At 46.0% G+C, this 20,078-nt stretch overlaps 3 protein-coding genes across 5 annotated transcripts in view; 2 read left to right on the forward strand and 1 right to left on the reverse strand.

The window, feature by feature from the left end:
* wdr91 (WD repeat domain 91) overlaps positions 1–6,543 on the forward strand; it is a 48,181-nt gene extending 41,638 nt beyond the window's left edge. For both annotated transcript variants that reach the window (XM_064977286.1, XM_064977287.1), the window contains 2 exons: positions 792–989; positions 5,880–6,543. In XM_064977286.1, the coding sequence (XP_064833358.1) occupies positions 792–989; positions 5,880–6,047 (366 nt within the window). In that variant the 3' untranslated portion in view covers positions 6,048–6,543. The remainder of the gene's footprint in view (positions 1–791; positions 990–5,879) is intronic.
* A 607-nt stretch (positions 6,544–7,150) lies between these two features.
* c11h18orf54 (chromosome 11 C18orf54 homolog) lies at positions 7,151–10,707 on the reverse strand. Of its 2 annotated transcripts, XM_064977288.1 has the most exons (8): positions 10,444–10,707; positions 9,860–10,158; positions 8,798–9,676; positions 8,496–8,655; positions 8,241–8,316; positions 7,891–8,112; positions 7,720–7,766; positions 7,151–7,593 (listed from the first exon to the last, which is right to left on the reverse strand). In XM_064977288.1, the coding sequence occupies exons 2-8, from the start codon at positions 10,143–10,145 to the stop codon at positions 7,506–7,508; spliced, it is 1,758 nt and encodes a 585-aa protein (XP_064833360.1). In that variant the 5' UTR covers positions 10,146–10,158; positions 10,444–10,707; the 3' UTR covers positions 7,151–7,505. The 2 variants fall into 2 exon arrangements, with proteins under 2 accessions (XP_064833360.1, XP_064833361.1); XM_064977289.1 differs by lacking the exon at positions 10,444–10,707 and having other exon boundaries at positions 8,798–9,695; positions 9,860–9,915.
* A 6,910-nt stretch (positions 10,708–17,617) lies between these two features.
* Positions 17,618–20,078, forward strand: part of mbd2 (methyl-CpG binding domain protein 2) — a 132,334-nt gene continuing 129,873 nt past the window's right edge. The window contains exon 1 of the mRNA XM_064977290.1: positions 17,618–18,104. Within this exon, the coding sequence (XP_064833362.1) occupies positions 17,989–18,104 (116 nt within the window). The 5' untranslated portion in view covers positions 17,618–17,988. The remainder of the gene's footprint in view (positions 18,105–20,078) is intronic.

Consider the following 20,078-nt stretch of genomic DNA (forward strand, 5'->3'; position numbering starts at 1 on the left):
CATAACCCCCTGCTCTGTATCAGTAACATAGCAGTTAGGTGGTAATCCCTGTAATTACTTCTCTATTTAACCCATAACCCCCTGCTCTGTATCAGTAACATAGCAGTTAGGTGGTAATCCCTGTAATTACGTCTGTATTTAACCCATAACCCCCTGCTCTGTATCAGTAACATAGCAGTTAGGTGGTAATCCCTGTAATTACGTCTGTATTTAACCCATAACCCCCTGCTCTGTATCAGTAACATAGCAGTTAGGTGGTAATCCCTGTAATTACGTCTCTATTTAACCCATAACCCCCTGCTCTGTATCAGTAACATAGCAGTTAGGTGGTAATCCCTGTAATTACGTCTCTATTTAACCCATAACCCCCTGCTCTGTATCAGTAACATAGCAGTTAGGTGGTAATCCCTGTAATTACGTCTCTATTTAACCCATAACCCCCTGCTCTGTATCAGTAACATAGCAGTTAGGTGGTAATCCCTGTAATTACGTCTGCATTATAACCCATAACCCCCTGCTCTGTATCAGTAACATAGCAGTTAGGTGGTAATCCCTGTAATTACGTCTGTATTTAACCCATAACCCCCTGCCTTGTATCAGTAACATAGCAGTTAGGTGGTAATCCCTGTAATTACGTCTCTATTTAACCCATAACCCCCTGCTCTGTATCAGTAACATAGCAGTTAGGTGGTAATCCCTGTAATTACGTCTGTATTATAACCCATAACCCCCTGCTCTGTATCAGTAACATAGCAGTTAGGTGGTAATCCCTGTCATTTCGTCTGTTCCAGTTTATCCAGTGGAACATTCACCGATGTGGAGTGAAGCAGTCGGAGAACTCCCTGCCCCAGGATGCCACGGGACCATTTGTCCTGTCTGGCTACAGTGGGTACAAGCAGGTCCAGGTGCCACGCGGACGGCTGTTCGCCTTCGACTCCGAGGGACAACATGTCCTCACTTGCTCCAACAACGGAGGGCTCATCTACAGGGTAAGGCTGCTTCCAGGTTGTTTTTTTAATGAACCGTTTCCCTAGTTTTAATGTGTCCCAAATGGCACCATTTTCCCTTTTATAGGGCACTACTTTTGACCAGGGCCCATAGGAGTAGTAGCGTACTAGGTAAGGAATAGGGTGTCATTTAGGACAATAAAATAGGAAATGTTTAATTAAACCTAAGCTAAGGCTGTTTTAGAGCAGTGGCTCTCAAACCTCCCCAGATGTTTCACAATGTTTTGTTGTAGCCCTGGCTTTACTCATGTTAAAGCCTCCGTGCTAACAGTGGACTTCCTGCTTGGGCAAACCGCCTCAGTGCTAACAGTGGACTTCCTGCTTGGGCAAACCGCCTCAGTGCTAACAGTGGACTTCCTGCTTGGGCAAACCGCCTCAGTGCTAACAGTGGACTTCCTGCTTGGGCAAACCGCCTCAGTGGACTTCCTGCTTGGGCAAACCGCCTCAGTGCTAACAGTGGACTTCCTGCTTGGGCAAACCGCCTCAGTGGACTTCCTGCTTGGGCAAACCGCCTCAGTGGACTTCCTGCTTGGGCAAACCGCCTCAGTGCTAACAGTGGACTTCCTGCTTGGGCAAACCGCCTCAGTGGACTTCCTGCTTGGGCAAACCGCCTCAGTGGACTTCCTGCTTGGGCACACCGCCTCAGTGCTAACAGTGGACTTCCTGCTTGGGCAAACCGCCTCAGTGGACTTCCTGCTTGGGCAAACCGCCTCAGTGGACTTCCTGCTTGGGCACACCGCCTCAGTGCTAACAGTGGACTTCCTGCTTGGGCAAACCGCCTCAGTGGACTTCCTGCTTGGGCAATCCGCCTCAGTGGACTTCCTGCTTGGGCAAACCGCCTCAGTGCTAACAGTGGACTTCCTGCTTGGGCAAACCGCCTCAGTGGACTTCCTGCTTGGGCAAACCGCCTCAGTGCTAACAGTGGACTTCCTGCTTGGGCAAACCGCCTCAGTGCTAACAGTGGACTTCCTGCTTGGGCAAACCGCCTCAGTGCTAACAGTGGACTTCCTGCTTGGGCAAACCGCCTCAGTGGACTTCCTGCTTGGGCAAACCGCCTCAGTGCTAACAGTGGACTTCCTGCTTGGGCAAACCGCCTCAGTGCTAACAGTGGACTTCCTGCTTGGGCAAACCGCCTCAGTGCTAACAGTGGACTTCCTGCTTGGGCAAACCGCCTCAGTGCTAACAGTGGACTTCCTGCTTGGGCAAACCGCCTCAGTGGACTTCCTGCTTGGGCAAACCGCCTCAGTGCTAACAGTGGACTTCCTGCTTGGGCAAACCGCCTCAGTGGACTTCCTGCTTGGGCAAACCGCCTCAGTGGACTTCCTGCTTGGGCAAACCGCCTCAGTGCTAACAGTGGACTTCCTGCTTGGGCAAACCGCCTCAGTGGACTTCCTGCTTGGGCACACCGCCTCAGTGCTAACAGTGGACTTCCTGCTTGGGCAAACTGCCTCAGTGCTAACAGTGGACTTCCTGCTTGGGCAAACCGCCTCAGTGGACTTCCTGCTTGGGCAAACCGCCTCAGTGCTAACAGTGGACTTCCTGCTTGGGCAAACCGCCTCAGTGCTAACAGTGGACTTCCTGCTTGGGCAAACCGCCTCAGTGCTAACAGTGTAAGTCAGGTTCACAGGGACATGATTACTGCAGACAGTAGCTGTAGGATCAGCAAAGGCATTCAGGGCAGTTAGAGGGACATAAATTAGGCTACTTACATTGTGTCTGCCAACGCCCCTGGGATAATGTACATTTACTGCAGCGTTATGGCAACTCAGCGACACAATGGTAGGGATTAACTGAGCTGGGCTTGGATCACTGATAAGTCACTGTCTCAACGTAGCATTTTAATGCTGTGAAAGGAACCAGGAACCCAAGTGATTTGGGAGGATCCCATCCTCCTTATAAAAGGAGCTTTGTTTCCAGAAGGTATCAAAACGGTCAATAAATGTTACACCCACAGAGCTGCAATAGTCTGGTAGCCAGTTCTGGAGGGATAACAGTCTGCTGAACCATTCAATGCCACCATTTAGGGAGGGCAGAGGGACAGATATTATGGGGTGTTTGTTGGTGTCAAGTAGAAACCCAATCAGTTCTTTAAAATCCATCTTCAGCTGTTCTGTGCTGCCCTTCATAATGTCATTGAATCACACATGAACTATGATCGACTGCATTTCCTGATGTAGGTTTATAATGTTTGGGAGCAGCTCATTGATGTCCTGTACTCGGGCTCCTGTAGAGCACAACTTCTCCAGGGACTGAGGCATTTCTCACCATTGAACGGCCGGGGAAGGAGAAGTCCGCCCATTCCTGCCCCTCACACCTTTCATGGGCCCATGAGATGCAGGTTAGCATAGGCCGGCAGAGCCCCGTCCGGTCCAGACCTCCCACAGTAGGCAGAGCCCCGTCCGGTCCAGACCTCCCACAGTAGGCAGAGCCCGGTCCGGTCCAGACCTCCCACAGTAGGCAGAGCCCCGTCCGGTCCAGACCTCCCACAGTAGGCAGAGCCCCGTCCGGTCCAGACCTCCCACAGTAGGCTGAGCCCCCTCAGGTCCAGACCTCCCACAGTAGGCAGAGCCCCGTCAGGTCCAGACCTCCCACAGTAGGCTGAGCCCCCTCAGGTCCAGACCTCCCACAGTAGGCTGAGCCCCCTCAGGTCCAGACCTCCCACAGTAGGCAGAGCCCCGTCCGGTCCAGACCTCCCACAGTAGGCTGAGCCCCCTCAGGTCCAGACCTCCCACAGTAGGCAGAGCCCCGTCAGGTCCAGACCTCCCACAGCAGGCAGAGCCCCGTCAGGTCCAGACCTCCCACAGTAGGCAGAGCCCCGTCAGGTCCAGACCTCCCACAGCAGGCAGAGCCCCGTCAGGTCCAGACCTCCCACAGTAGGCAGAGCCCCCTCAGGTCCAGACCTCCCACAGCAGGCAGAGCCCGGTCCGGTCCAGACCTCCCACAGTAGGCAGAGCACCATCAGGTCCAGACCTCCCACAGCAGGCAGAGCCCCCTCAGGTCCAGACCTCCCACAGCAGGCAGAGCCCCCTCAGGTCCAGACCTCCCACAGCAGGCAGAGCCCGGTCCGGTCCAGACCTCCCACAGCAGGCAGAGCCCGGTCCGGTCCAGACCTCCCACAGTAGGCAGAGCCCCGTCAGGTCCAGACCTCCCACAGTAGGCAGAGCCCCGTCAGGTCCAGACCTCCCACAGTAGGCAGAGCCCCGTCAGCTCCAGACCTGCCACAGTAGGCAGAGCCCCGTCAGCTCCAGACCTCCCACAGTAGGCAGAGCCCGGTCCGGTCCAGACCTCCCACAGTAGGCAGAGCCCGGTCAGGTCCAGAGAGAGGGAAAGGAGCCGAACTCGACAACGAAGCCGCTGCTGGAGTGAGCTCAGCAGTGAAGGCGCAGGTAAATCCCAAGCTAACAGGCGAGCCAAAAACAAGCAAATATCGGTGCAGTACAACTCATCCTCGTCACGGATTGGCTATTTGCAGCAGACGACCACACCGGGGCTCCTATCAGCTAACAACAAGAATGAGAGGCTCCAGTGGGCATCACCAACACTGGACCATTGAGGAGAAGAAGAACATGGCCTGGTCCGACCAATCCCAGTTCCTGTTGTGTCATGCTGATGTCAGAGTCAGGATTTGGCATCCATGACTCTGACTGGTGTCAACAGTACAGGCTGATGGCGGTGGTGTGATGGTGTGAGGAAGACAGCCAAAACAGCCATCGAAACGTCAGTCGATTCTCATATAACATATCCAGATCCACATAAAACCTTTTCACTTCCATATCACATCAAAATAATTTCACAGATGCAAAAAATATATATGTAAACTTACTGTATGTACAGTTTTAACCAGGTTTATTTTTTGGTGTCTGTTACGTTCGGAGCATATGCTAGATCAGTGGTATCCAATTTTCGAGCCTTGGGTCGCAGAGCTTCATGGGAGTTTTGAGTATCACTCGGTCGGAAGTCAGCAACTCCATTCGCTTAGTTTGGAGGGCCAACTACAGGGCTGAAACGGCACTACGCCTCGCTCAAAGTTGAATTAGGACAACACTCCCATTTTCATACAGCTCGCAGGATCGCTCAAAATGGAGGCTAAGTGGAAGGCTATTGAGATTGTGCGTGTGTGTCTGTGTGTGGCTGTTCACCCATCACTAATACGAAAATATCCTGCATTGAGAGTGAAACCTATTATTTGTCGACTACCAAATGAATTTAACACCACGAGTAATGAAACGGAACATCAGCTGCTCCTGAGGCTGTGACCCGTTATACATATATATATATTTATATATATTATAGTCTCTGCTGAGAAGGCAACAGATCTCATTAAGACTGGATGTCATGCAGGAGATGTGTTTTAGTGACAGGCCAGTGAAGCCCACTCACACAATAAGCAGAATATCTGTGTGTAGTAAGTATAGCACCAACACAACATTTACATAAGTCATTTAGCAAAACACTCTTATCCAGAGCGACTTCGTCCATCTTAAAGCTGGAATACAGAGTGGTGAAACTGCCATGTTTTTGTTTATTTGTTGTTGTTGTTGTGAGATTGACAACAACAACAACAACGGGACGATACTTTGACACAACAAGCTTGTTTTCCCTCTGACATCATCACTGCCTGCCGGAAAGAGCAGCGAGCAAAGAGGCTCCTCCTCCTTTCAGGAACAAAACAATGACAAATGTTCCCGTGGTTACCAGGGACTTCCGTCAATGGGGATTCCATCTTTAAGACGTAGTCATAGTAAATGCATTTTTCCTCGATTTTAAAAGTAGCTATCGACAAGTGTGAGTATGAACAAGGCAAGGGATTTTTTTTTGCTGTTGCCCTGACTAAATGTGTGTGTGTGTGTGTGTATCTCTTGTCTTCATCAGCTGAACAGCTCCAGTGATAGTGGTCTGGAGAAGGTTCTACCGTTGGGGGGCCACAAGGCCCCTGTGGTCACAGTGGACTGGTGCTCTGCCATGGACTGTGGCACCTGCCTCACCGCATCCATGGACGGAAAGATCAAACTCAGCACTTTACTGGCGCAGAAATCCTGATTGGTCTAAATGTAAAGGCCTTGAGGGAGGGTTCCTCATTGGAGGGAAGCATTTTAATGCAGCATCACACTATTGAAGCCGATGTATTCTACAGTAGCGTTCGCCTTAAATAATTGTAATACTTTGTACTGACCTAAGGCAGTCAACAACATATCATGGATGAAACAGGGCTTTGGATAATCCTAATAGGATATTAACAATTAGAATAAAATCCAACTCATTCCTTACCTGCAATTGGTGTTCAGTCCATGTGAGAGACTGTTATATTTGATGTAGTAGAGAAGTTGTGGCTTTGACATCTGAACTGGTTGTTGTGAGAATTTGAAACTTTGAGAGGCCAATGCATCTGTCCGAGGCCGATACCATGCAGAAGTGGAACCTTTTCTTGCTCTTCTCAGTTTTGACGCAGTACCACAGCTCCTGATCGAGGGCTGTTGAATCATGTATGTGTGTATAATCGCTTGTGGATTGTGACAATAAATACATTTGTAGATAGTCCTGTATCAGTGTGTTTTTCCTCCTGTCGTTATGGATCTTTTTAGTGTTGGGGGATAACAATCAACTGGGTTCTAAATACAACTGGATTCTAAATACAACAACCAATGGAATACGGGTTATACTTCACTAGACCCAAATATGGGCAATAGATCTCAGAACATTGGAATCATCCAAACTTACAGGATTATGGAAGCCAACGCAGAGAAGTTAGCTACATACGTAGCTGGGGTGAGTAATGACGTGTCAGAGTATCCCGGTGTGATCTTCTTCATGCACTTCCTCTCGCATTATTAGGCTGACCACTGGAGAAGTCTGAACAGTATCACCTCAGAGTAGGAGTGCTGATCTGGGATCAGTTGGGACCTGACACTAAAACAGATGTTTTGTGGGTACTGGCCCAGATCCCTAACTTTTACTTTAATGAGTTACCTGGACACCCAAGTCTGGTAAACACACTGCATAACAAATCATGTTCCGCTCGACATGAAACTTGTCTTTAGAATTAACTTCACTCGATGCAAATTCAATGAGTCATCAGACAAATCGGTTTCCTACCGTCGTGGATTCTCTAAAAGTCACTATAAAAACAGACAACTAAACAAGCATGTTGTTGTGAACGTTCACTTTATTAAAACAGGTTCTGTGCGATCTTACTGCCTTATAAGGCGTTACTGAATTCACAAGATGTTATGTGCACTTGAGATATTAAAAATATAAACTGTTATATACAATACAAACATTTGGCTATTAAGAGAAGTTAAATGGCAGACTATTTTTGTGCTGTTCGAATAATAAAGTTTGAATATTCAAGACACTGAAATTCCCCCCTGTCATTGAGATTTTACTGGTTAGGCCCTCCATGTTCAGTGTCCACATCAAGACCTAGACATTCTGCATTTCAGACCATTTTCACGTAACCAACAACGATGCAAGTCCTCTCAGGAAGATATGGCTGGTCTTCTACGAGTATTTCCCTTCCTGTGATGTGGCCGTCCCACCAGCTGAGTCTTCAACTAGACTCTTCAATCTCCCAAGGTGATGCAAGGCCCTAAAACAAAACAAGATCGTTATTTAATGGATTTTATGTGACAGACTATCATGGGGTCTTTAAAATAAAAGATACATTTGGTATAAGACAGTAGACTAAATGTATCTATTTGTGTAAGTATTGTACCTCTTTAATGATTGTCCACCGAGTGCAGTGTCATAGTCATCGGACCTCTGTAATTCAGACAATGGTATCACTGCCCTGGTTCACATCAGTTATGTCAGGAAAAAAAAATAGATTCCTAACTAGAAACCAGATTAGTTGAAGTCAACACATCATTCATCTCATTCTCAGTACCATTATCATCTGTGGTTGTGTGCCGTCCTCCAACATTGGTGTTGAACCATTCTCCGAGGTTACTTCCTTTTCTGTTCCATTCTCCGAGGTTACTTCCTTTTCATTCTCCAGACTGACTTGTTGCTCCACGGCTTGAAGGCTAAACAGCATTTGTTTGAGGGCCTCCACCGGACCAGGGTGTTTCCTGCTGCTGTAGCCCGATGAACGTGAGCCTGAGGCAGCCTGCACAGGCACAACATGGGGAGTTCATGGCTCTGAGGTACAACATATCCATCTCTCAAATCAGAAGTCTTAGTTAAAACTTTACGTGGACTATGGAATCATCTAATCAAGGAGCACTTTGTACAGACCTCGTCTTTCCTGTCTCTCAAAAACTCTGTGGTGATCAGTGTGTCTTCTGCTCCCTCTACAGGAACTGGAGATTTACTGCAGAGGGAGAGAAGCAGAGAATTTAGCAACGCCTTCTGTGAAATTATAGCTCAATAATAGTTGAGTTTACTAAAAGTAGATTCTGAAAAAAACATATCCTACTTAATCTTTGTAATGTATCGTGCTTAATCTTCGTTTTGTATTCGTACATGTCACCACTTTTGACTAGCACTCACAATGTGATGGCAGGGTTGTCCCAAGAGCGATCAGCCTCTAGGACATCCTCTGAGCCACCAGGGCTGTGTCCCATGTCCTTCTGCAGCTGGCTGGTCAGGCCTAGTGAAGGTGAGTTAAGGACCTTCTCTGCCTTCAAGATCAAACTCTCGATCTTATCATCTGTGAAGAAACACAGTGGACAGCTCTTATGCAACTTTTACAATACATGCAAATACCAGTGTAACTGTAAACTGAGGACTAAGTCTGGACAAATGAATACAAGCCCTGGGTGTTGTTCAGACACACAGAATGTTTATTTTACCTCTGAAGAGCTTGTCGAAATCAGTGCTCCGTTCTCCCTCTGCAGCTAAAGCTAGCCGCTCTGCAAACCGTAGTCTAAACTCCCTCAGTGTCCTGTGATCAGCCTCTCCTCTGAGAAGTTGTTGCCTGTCATCATCAGAACCAGAGACCTCCTCAAGATGGCCGCCGTTACTATCCTTCTGTCCTTCCTTTAGCTCCTCATAGGAAGCCTCCAGCTCGCCCAGCCAGGAGGGAGGCACGGTCTGGGTCGGGCCCCAGACCCTATGCTGTGTCTTCTTACGAGACTCTGAGAAGTCTATATTAGTGGTGGGAATGTCTTTGGGAACATTGTCACACTCCTGGAGCCAGGCGGGGTACTTCAGGTCAGGAACGCTGGTGACCCCAGAGAAATCCATCTCAGACTTTTGGCTGGTCAGCCAGCGAGGGTAATCATGGTGGGAGGAGAAAGGACCAGGGGAGTCTGTGGTCTGGTGGTAGAGACCATGCTGGGGCTGGGGCCATAGGCTCCCCTTCACTCTGGGGCCTGTGAAGGGATCTGTCTTTTGGGTTTCCTCTGCTTGAGTTCCAGCTCTGGACTGGTAGAGCTTGTGAGGAGTATTGTGAGGGGCAGAGTAGTGCAGGCAGCGTTTAATATGAGGGCTGCTGTTAGGCCTAGGCCTCCTAGAGGACCAGGAGTTAGAGTAGGAGCTCTGCCCCAGGGGGTAGTCCCCAGACTGGGTGAGGAAGGCAGAGGTGCGAGTCACGGGTAGGGAGCCATCACAGGGGAGCACCAACAGATCGTCGGTGGTCAGGCTGATGCAGTCTGAGGTTCCACGGTGACCAGAACCCACGGGAAGATTCAGGAAGTCCAGTTCCCTGTCTGTTAGTCTCTCTCTAAGAACTGGGAACCATGGACACGACTATTATATGATATGGTATACAATCAAAGTGGTTAATTATTGTACATTAATTAAGATCCAAGTACCACTTGATAAAAGTATTATGTTTTATCTCCGTATTCAAACAGCTTGGACAAATAAAGGTTAAGCATTTCATAATCGATGACAAAAACCTAAATCTTTACCATCTTTATTCCTGAACTCGGTTCTGGGCAGAGCAGAATTTATCAGGTTTTTCTGGAGCTGCAGACTCCCGGTAGAAGTTTCAGAAGTGTGCAGGCTTCTGTCAAAGTCTGCAATGTAGGCTTCCAGGGCCTCAGTAGCCGATTCATAGTCCCGGTCCCGGTATCTGATGCCGGTGAGAGACGGATCGTTGTCCCTTAAGGTGCCTCTCAGGTGTCCGGAGCTAGCCAACAAGGAGGTGATGGTTGACTCCGGAGAAAAGATAAGGTCACCTTGTCCGGAAGTCATTCTGTCAAACAAACTAACATGTTGTAAAGTTAGATAGTTTTCTTATTTTAACTTGTCAGATATCCAAGTTACACTACTATAAACTGATCGTAAAGAACACATGTGTTTATCTGACTAGTAACAAGCTGAATCAAATAAATAAATAAAAACAACACGCTAAAAGGTTTGTACTCGCTGACTGTAAAACAAAAAACGTTTAACGTCATATTTTTGTTGTTGTCGTATTCTTGTCGGTTTGACCTGCTTGTAAACTATTAAGTAAATCATTTAAACATTAGGAAACGTGTTATAAACTTACCGGTAACGCCTTTATAGTTGGTTCGTAGATAACAAGCTCCAACACAGTCGTCACTGGTTACCACAAAGTCATAAATCCCGCTCATTTCTCACATTTCTCATCTTAAAATGTGATTTTTAAACCTAAAAACATAAGCTAAACCACACTGCTAACGTTATGCCTAACATTAAATAAGTATTAAACAAATATATATATATATTTTAACGATATATCCACTAGTGAAAACCCTCCCCAGCACAGCGGCAAATGTGTTGGCCAACAGGAAATATTCCATGCGTTTTTCACGTCACAGCGGCTCGACGCACCGAGGTATAAAACAAGGCTTCAAGACCGTCTGCAGGTCTTCCACTGTGACGAGTTGTTCATTCACATCGTTATGCATAGAAGAGAGCCTAACTCTTCCCCGTCACTGTTCAATCAAATGGCATCCATGTTCAAAATTACAGCGGTACAGTTTGGAATATATTGCAGTGAATTGTCAATATATTTTGATTTAATGGTGATCATTATTACGCTATTTCAAATCAAACTTTATTAGTCACGTGGGCCGAATACAACAGTGAAATGCTTACTTACAAGCCCCTAATCAACGATGCAGTTTAAAAAAGACAAGAATAAGAAATAAAAGTAACAAGTAGTTAAAAAGCAACAGTAAAATAGCAATGGCTAGACTATATACAGGAGGGTTACTGGTACAGAGTCAATGTGCAGAGGGCACCGGTTAGTTAAGGTCATTGCGGTAACAGGGTACATGTAGGTAGAGTTATTAAAGTGGCTATGCATAGATAATAACAGAGAGTAGCAGCCACGTAAATCTTTTTCTTAATGGGCGTTTTAATTAAGCAATCAGGCCTGGAGGGGGGGTGTATCAGTAATAGATGGGAGAGGTTGAGGGTAGAGGATGAACATCAGAAGTAGATGGGAGAGGTTGAGGGTAGAAGAAGGACAGGACTAAAAACAAACTAATTATAAGAATAATAGTGAAGACATCAAAACTATGAAATAACATATGTAGAATCATGTATTAACTAAAAAAAAGTGTTCAGCAAATCAAAATATATTTTATATTTGAGATTCTTCAAAGTAGCCACCCTTTGCCTTGATGACAGCTTTGCACTCTTGGCATTTGCTCAACTAGCTTCATGATGTAGTCACCTGGAATGCAATTCAATTAACAGGTGTGCCTTGTTAAAGGTTAATTTGTGGAACTTATTTCCTTCTTAATGCGTTTGAGACAACCAGTTGTGTTGTGAGAATGTAGGGGTGGAATACAGAAGATGGTCTTTTACCAAGTTAATTTGTGGGGTGTTAATTTCCTTCTTAATGTGTTTGTGCCAATCAATTGTGTTGTGACATGGTAGGGGTGGTATACAGAAGATAGCCCTATTTGGTAAAATACCAAGTTCATATCATGGCAAGAATAGCTCAAATAACAGCAGTCCATCATTAATTTAAGACATGAAGGTCACACTGTTCCCCTCAATCAAACACGTCACATCCTGTTGAACGTGGAACGAGGAAGAGCTCGGTTTTGTTGTTTTGAAAAGTTTGTTCTTTTGAAAGCTCTTAGTAGCTAGCTAACTTTTTAGTTTGGATCCCGTGATGCAGTTGGCATCAATTGCAGGGACTGCTAGTCGCTGTCCGGTGATCCTGCCGACCAAGGATGTGTCTGAGGAGCTATTTGGAGTTGCAGCTAGCTTAGCTGCTAGCTAGCTGCATATCAAGCTAGAGGGGTTTTCTTGAGGGCTTGAACGCAGCCCGCAACGTGGTTAGCCATTGAAGCTGAGATCGCTTATTGGCCCGGGTTTGTGGTTGTATAGATCCCTGCTGTTTGTTGTATTCAATCTTCCCTGTGACCTGCCCTGTCTGGAACTGTGAGGAGTAACAGTGCAACCTACGTTGCGAGCTACCATGCGCATGTTTACGGACATATTAAATCTCTCCCTATCCCAGTCTGCTGTCCCCACATGCTTCAGGATGACCACCATTGTTTTTACACAAGAAGTCAAAGGTAACTGAGCTAACTGAACTAAATGACTATCGCCTCGTCGCACTCACTTCTGTCATCATGAAGTGCTTTGAGAGACTAGTCAAGGATCATATCACCTCGCCCTACCTCATATCGCCCTACCTGATACCCTAGACCCACTCCAATTTGCTTACCGCCCCAACAGGTCCACAGACGATGCAATTGCTGTCACACTACACATTGCCCTTTCCCATCTGGACAAGAGGAATACCTATGTGAGAATGCTGTCATTGACTACAGCTCAGCATTCAAGACCATAGTACCCTCCAAGCTCATCATTAAGCTCGAGGCCCTGGGTCTCAACCCCGCCCTGTACAACTGGGTCCTGGACTTTCTGACAGGTTGCCTCCAGATGGAGAAGGTAGGAAACAACATCTCCACTTCGCTGATCCTCAACACTGGGGCCCCACAAGGGTGTGTGCTCAGCCCCCTCCTGTACACCCTGTTCACCCATGACTGTGTGGCCATGCACGGCTCCAACTCAATCATCAAGTTTGCAGACGACACAACAGTGGTAGGCTTGATTACCAACAACGATGTGACAGCCTACAGGGAGGAGGTGAGGGCACTCGAAGTGTGGTGTCAGGATAACAACCTCTCACTCAACGTCAACAAAACAAAGGAGATGATCGTGGACTTCAGGAAACAGCAGAGGGAGCAGCCCCCTATCTACATTGATGGGACAGTAGTGGAGAGGGTGGAGAGTTTTAAGTTCCTCGGCGTACACATCACTGACAAACTGAAATGGCCCACCCGCACAGACAGTGTGGTGAAAAAGGCGCAATAATGCCTCTTCAACCTCAGGAGGCTGAAGAACATTGGCTTCTCACCTAAAACCCTCAAAACCTTTACAGATGCTGTCGGGCTGAATCACCGCCGGGTACGGCAATTGCACCACCCTCAACCGCAAGGCTCTTCAGAGGGTGGTGCGGTCTGCACAACGCATCACCGTGGGCAAACTACCTGCCCTCCAGAACACCTACAGCACCTGATGTCACAGGAAGGCCAAAAAGATCATCAAGGACAACAACCACCCGGCTTAAGCAGGGGGACACGTCTGGCACTGCAGGATTTGAGTCCCTGGCGGCGTAGTGTGTTACTGATGGTAGGCTTTGTTACTTTGGTCCCAGCTCTCTGCAGGTCATTCACTAGGTCCCCCCGTGTGGTTCTGGGATTTTTGCTCACTGTTCTTGTGATCATTTTGACCCCACGGGGTGAGATCTTGCGTGGAGCCCCAGATCGAGGGAGATTATCAGTGTGTCTTCCATTTCTTAATAATTGCTCCCACAGTTGATTTCTTCAAACCAAGCTGCTTACCTATTGCAGATTCAGTCTTCCCAACCTGGTGCAGGTCTACAGTTTTGTTTCTGGTGTCCTTTGACAGCTCTTTGGTCTTGGCCATAGTGGAGTTTGGAGTGTGACTGTTTGAGGTTGTGGAGAGGTGTCTTTTATAATGATAACAAGTTCAAACAGGTGCCATTAATACAGGTAACGAGTGGAGGACAGAGGAGCCTCTTAAAGAAGAAGTTACAGGTCTGTGAGAGCCAGAAATCTTGCTTGTTTGTGGTGACCAAATACTTATTTTCCACCATAATTTGCAAATAAATTCATTAAAAATCCTACAATATGATTTTCTGGATTTTTTTCTCATTTTGTCTGTCATAGTTGAAGTGTACCTATGATAAAAATTACAGGCCTCTCTCATCTTTTTAAGTGGGTGAACATGCACAATTGGTGGCTGACTAAATACTTTTTTGCCCCACTGTATGTGACCAATAACATCTGTTAACCGTGTGTATGTGACCAATAACATCTGCTAACCACGTGTATGTGACCAATAACATCTGCTAACCATGTGTATGTGACCAATAACATCTGCTAACCATGTGACCAATAACATCTGCTAACCACGTGTATGTGACCAATAACATCTGCTAACCATGTGTATGTGACCAATAACATCTGCTAACCATGTGACCAATAACATCTGCTAACCATGTGTATGTGACCAATAACATCTGCTAACCGTGTGACCAATAACATCTGCTAACCGTGTGTATGTGACCAATAACATCTGCTAACCGTGTGTATGTGACCAATAACATATGCTAACCGTGTATATGTGACCAATAACATCTGCTAACCGTGTGCATGTGACCAATAACATATGCTAACCGTGTGTATGTGACCAATAACATATGCTAACCGTGTGTATGTGACCAATAACATATGCTAACCGTGTGTATGTGACCAATAACATATGCTAACCGTGTGTATGTGACCAATAACATATGCTAACCGTGTGTATGTGACCAATAACATCTGCTAACCGTGTGTATGTGACCAATAACATCTGCTAACCGTGTGTATGTGACCAATAACATCTGCTAACCGTGTGTATGCGACCAATAAAGTTTGATTTGAAGACCAAAGCCGGCGGAAGTTGAGGACAGTGGAATCTTTCTATCACAAGTGATATTTTATTTTAAACAATCAAAAAGAGTTCTACACGCAGTTGTTATAAGAGAATAGCTTCAAGTTTTTGTCCAAATACTGGTGGATTCAGCCTTAGAAATAATAAGGTTCGTAAAAATCAATAACTTGCTAACATCAGATAACATTAATCTATTAGCCATTTCTGAGATTAACTTAGATAATACATTTGATGATACAGCAGTAGCAATACAGGGATATAACATCTGTAGAAGAGACAGACATGCTTGTGGGGGAGGAGTTGCTGTATATATCCCTGTAATGCTTAGAGAAGATCTTCTGTCAAGTGTTATTGAAGTGTTGTGGTTGCAGGTTCGCACATCTAAAGCCTTTTCTTTTGGGGTGTTGCTATAAGCCACCAAGTGCGAACAGTCAGTATCGAAATTATATGTGTGAAATGCTTGATAGTTTTTCATGTGAACAGAGAGGTGTACTTTCTTGGGGACCTGAATATTGACTGGTTTTCATCAAGCTGTCAGCTCAAGAGGAAGCTTCTCACTGTAACCAGTGCCTGTAATCAATCAAATTTCAATCAAAAAAATTTATTAAGCCCTTCTTACATCAGCTGATGTCACAAAGTGCTGTACAGAAATCCAGCCTAAAACCCCAAACAGCAAGCAATGCAGGTGTAGAAGCACGGTGGTTAGGAAAAACTCCCTAGAAAGGCCAAAACCTAGGAAGAAACTAAGAGAGGAACCAGGCTATGTGGGGTGACAAGTCCTCCTCTGGCTGTGCCGGGTAGAGATTTTAACAGAACATGGCCAAGATGTTCAAATGTTCATAAATGACCAGCATGGTCGAATAATAATAAGGCAGAACAGTTGAAACTGGAGCAGCAGCACGGCCAGGTGGACTGGGGACAGCAAGGAGTCATCATGTCAGGTAGTCCTGGGGCATGATCCTAGGGCTCAGGTCCTCCGAGAGAGAGAAAGAAAGAGAATTAGAGAGAGCATATGTGGGGTGGCCAGTCCTCTTCCGGCTGTGCCGGGTGGAGATTATAACAGAACATGGCCAAGATGTTCAAATGTTCATAAATGACCAGCATGGTCGAATAATAATAAGGCAGAACAGTTGAAACTGGAGCAGCAGCACGGCCAGGTGGACTGGGGACAGCAAGGAGTCATCATGTCAGGTAGTCCTGGGGCATGGTCCTAGGGCTCAGGTCCTCCGAGTGAGAGAAGAAGAGAATTAGAGAACGCACACTTAGATTCACACAGGACAAGGAATTGGACAGGAGAAGTACTCCAGATATAACAAACGGACCCCAGCCCCCCGACACATAAACTACAGCAGCATAAATACTGGAGGCTGAGACAGGAGGGGTCTTCTGCCTCCCATGGTATTGGTATCTCCCATGGTATCGTGGTATCTCCCATGGTATCGTATCTCCAATGATATCATATCCCCCATGGTATTGTATCTCTCATGGTATCACATCTACCATGGTATTATATCTCCCATGGTATCGTGGTATCTCCCATGGTATGATATCTCCCATGGTATGGTATCTCCCATGGTATCTCCCATGGTATGATATCTCCCATGGTATCTCCCATGGTATGGTATCTCCCATGGTATCTCCCATGGTATGGTATCTCCCATGGTATCTCCCATGGTATGGTATCTCCCATGGTATCTCCCATGGTATAGTATCTCCCATGGTATCTCCCATGGTGTATCCCATGGTATCATATCTCCCATGGTATCGTATCTCCCATGGTATCTTCTATGGTATCTCCCATGGTATGGTATCTCCCATGGTATGGTATCTCCCATGGTATCTTTATGGTATCTCCCATGGTATGGTATCTCCCATGGTATGGTATCTCCCATGGTATGGTATCTCCCATGGTATCTTCTATGGTATTCTCCATGGTATGGTATCTCCCATGGTATGGTATCTCCCATGGTATGGTATCTCCCATGGTATGGTATCTCCCATGGTATCTTCTATGGTATCTCCCATGGTATGGTATCTCCCATGGTATCTCCTTTACCACTATTCGGCCAGATGGTTGGGTTTCAGTTAGAAATAGTTTTGAGTGTGCGCGAGAGCGAAGCTATTTAAAGACAAGTTGGTGACATGATCTGAAATGGTGACATGATGAAAATGTAGAATTAATTGAATATAAGAAATCGCCAATTTTGAAGACTGCCTAAGACTATGCTGTCAATGGGGTAGAATTCTGTGTGAGTAACTATACAGAAGGTTGCTTTGCTGCAGCCACCGCAGTGGCACATCTGACCACACAACTACACCTTTCAGATAATTTGCTAGGAACTTTTCTGTATTCTCAGGAAGAAACAAAAGTACACCATTTAAATATAATTATGGTGCACGTTTATAATCGGGAGGAGTTTAAAGAGGAGATGCATCTTTAGAGCCTTGGCGTTACACCACTCTCGTCACCCCCTACATCACACGGATATGTATAAGCCAATGCTAAGACTTAAAAAAACATTCAAATTGAAGAATTTTCAGAAATAAACGGTTCAACTTGATAACTTTTTTTTTTAGGTTCATATTTTACTGAATGTTGTAAATGTTGCATCACCGCCTAGGAAGGGGAGGAACCCCGTAGAGAATTAGGAATTGGAAATAGGATCTCTAATGGGGGAAGCGAGAAGTGACGGGACGTTCCAGATAGGCGGGGCGTTGCTGTAGCGAGCGGTGCGGTTACCGGGCGCTGGGTCAGTGTGTGGGAAGTGCTGCAATATCTCACCGTCACTGCCACCGCCGCGGTCGAGCACCGACATACAATTTGCCGAGTCTCATAGTTGTATAGTTGAAGATCAAAAAGGGAAAACCTGTCAAACCAACGTTATATCTATCTACCGAAAGTCCTCGATACAGAACGCGGAAATAAGAAGTTACTAGTTTTCGCGCTGGTTTCAAGTAGTTTAGCAGTTGATACGGATTCTGCAGGTCAGCTGTATTTATTAGCACGTTGTTGTATTCTTTAGCTATATCGTCGGTCTTGAATAACGATTGGGGGTGATTCCCAAATATAAAGTATTGCTAGATGATTATGGAGAAGAAGAGGATGGATTGCCCCTCTCTGCCACCGGGTTGGAAAAAAGAAGAAGTGATCCGGAAGTCAGGACTCAGTGCTGGCAAGTGTGATGTCTATTACTACAGGTAATGATCGATCATGAAGATAGATAACAGTAACCTTGACTCTCTTGATAGTTTCACAAGTTATGATAGTTACTTAGTTGTCTGATTAGCTACAATAACTATTTTCCAAGGAGAAAAATATGGGCTAAAGCTAACTAGCTAGCTAAACCTCAATAAGCTTGAGCACCCCACTCACACTCAGTGCCACAATGTTGCTAGTTAACGCTATCAGGGTGAACATTGTATCAAAAAACTGCACAACTTGGCACAAGTACAGTAGCAACATTGTATCACACTTTGTATGACCAGCAGAAGTTCAAATGTATCTTAGTTTAGACTAGAGATAGTGAGATGATTGTGATTTATGAAAACTTTTTATTTGGTCACTTGCATTCTTGACCGTGTCTCATCATGTGATGATCTTGATAAATGACACCTCTGAAACTGAAACTCTGTTTGCAATCTAGGCTAAACCATTGGAACTCAGCCCTCTGTCTAAAGTACATTATCTGTGCGGCTAAATTCCTTGGCAATTCACAACATGGTCCTTCATAAATGGTTTATAAGCTATAATTGGCGTCTATGCTTTTGGACTCTTCAAAGCTAAATGACAGTTCATCTTTTACATTCAGCAGCTTTGCTGTAGGCCTTCACCCTTCTTCAGTAACTCATTGATTGGTTACCCAGTGCAGGCCTCATCCTGTTTGTGGCCTCAAAAAGGTGTCCAACTTGTTGCTGACTATATGTGTGCTTGGGGGGGGTGTACCTCCGGGGGGGGGGGGGTGTAATACTACTAACTAGATGTTTTGGTTAATTCATAAAACTAAACTCCGATATGTGTTTTTGGTTGTTGAGTCAAAGAGACCATGGTCATTTTCAAGTGTATCTTTCAAAATAAAAAATAAAATACAATGATATTCTGACAAGTTAGCTGGCGAAATCATTGATCCCCCTGTGTACTGATCAGCATGAACAACAACTTGCAACTGAAAACATACTCCCCCCCCCCCCCCGAGGCAATGCCCTCGGTCTGGCCTAGTGCCTCTGGAGTGTAACACTCCGGCTGCATCCTGGGTTCTGGGCCAATGAGCCTGCCTGCCTGTGTATTCTACACCCCTCCCTCTCACTGGTGAAAAACATGCCTCTCATTCTTATTCAAATGGTATGATCCCAGCAGCGCGTGAGAAGTGTTGGCCGATGGGGTGTTTTGTTTATCTGTTGTTGTTGGTAGACCTGTGAAAGCTGTGTAGCGTAGCTCTCGTGTGATAGTGTGAAGGTCTTGTTCGATGGTGTGTAGACCTGTGATAGTGAGTGTGTGGGTTCTGTACGACTGTGTGGTGAAAGCAAGCGGGGTCTTTGGACGGTCTCAGGTGCGGCCTTGTCAATGTGTATCGAGGTGGTTCTGACCATCCTGTACGAGAGAGAGAGAGAGAGAGAGAGAGAGAGCTGCCAACAACAGGGACTCTGGACACACACTGAGGAAGACCATACTATTCTACGCCACTCAGCACCTCTCCACTCTGATTGGTTGCTAAGCGGAAGCTTTTGATTCCAGAATTCCACGTGGTGACGTTCCAATTTAAAACTCCTGTCTCAACAACAATGACTAGATTTCTAGAATAATCTGTAGCACTGAGGTTGTGTAGATACATTGGTCAGCTGGGTTTCCCCTTGTAAAAAAAAATAAAAAAAAATAAAAAATGAGTTTTTATTTAATTTGAAAACACAATTCAACTGCAGTGAAGCCACTTAACTATCCAAAACCCCCCACAGTCCCCACTCCCAAAACCTGCCTCCACCCCCTTCTAGCGACCATCCCCTTGTTCAACAAAGCGACTTCTTTGCATGTCGTTGGTGCGTGGGATGTTGGGGGAGGGGTGTTGGGTGGGTTTGTTTAAGGTGCTGTCTGTGGTTGTGGCTGTGTGTCGGGGAGGGTAGGGCTGTTAAAAAAAGACCCCACACTGTTGGTTGGTGCTCGTGTTAATGTCCCCCCCC

The sequence above is a fragment of the Oncorhynchus masou genome, chromosome 11, assembly GCF_036934945.1.
Source record: "Oncorhynchus masou masou isolate Uvic2021 chromosome 11, UVic_Omas_1.1, whole genome shotgun sequence".
NCBI classification, from domain to species: Eukaryota; Metazoa; Chordata; class Actinopteri; order Salmoniformes; family Salmonidae; genus Oncorhynchus; species Oncorhynchus masou.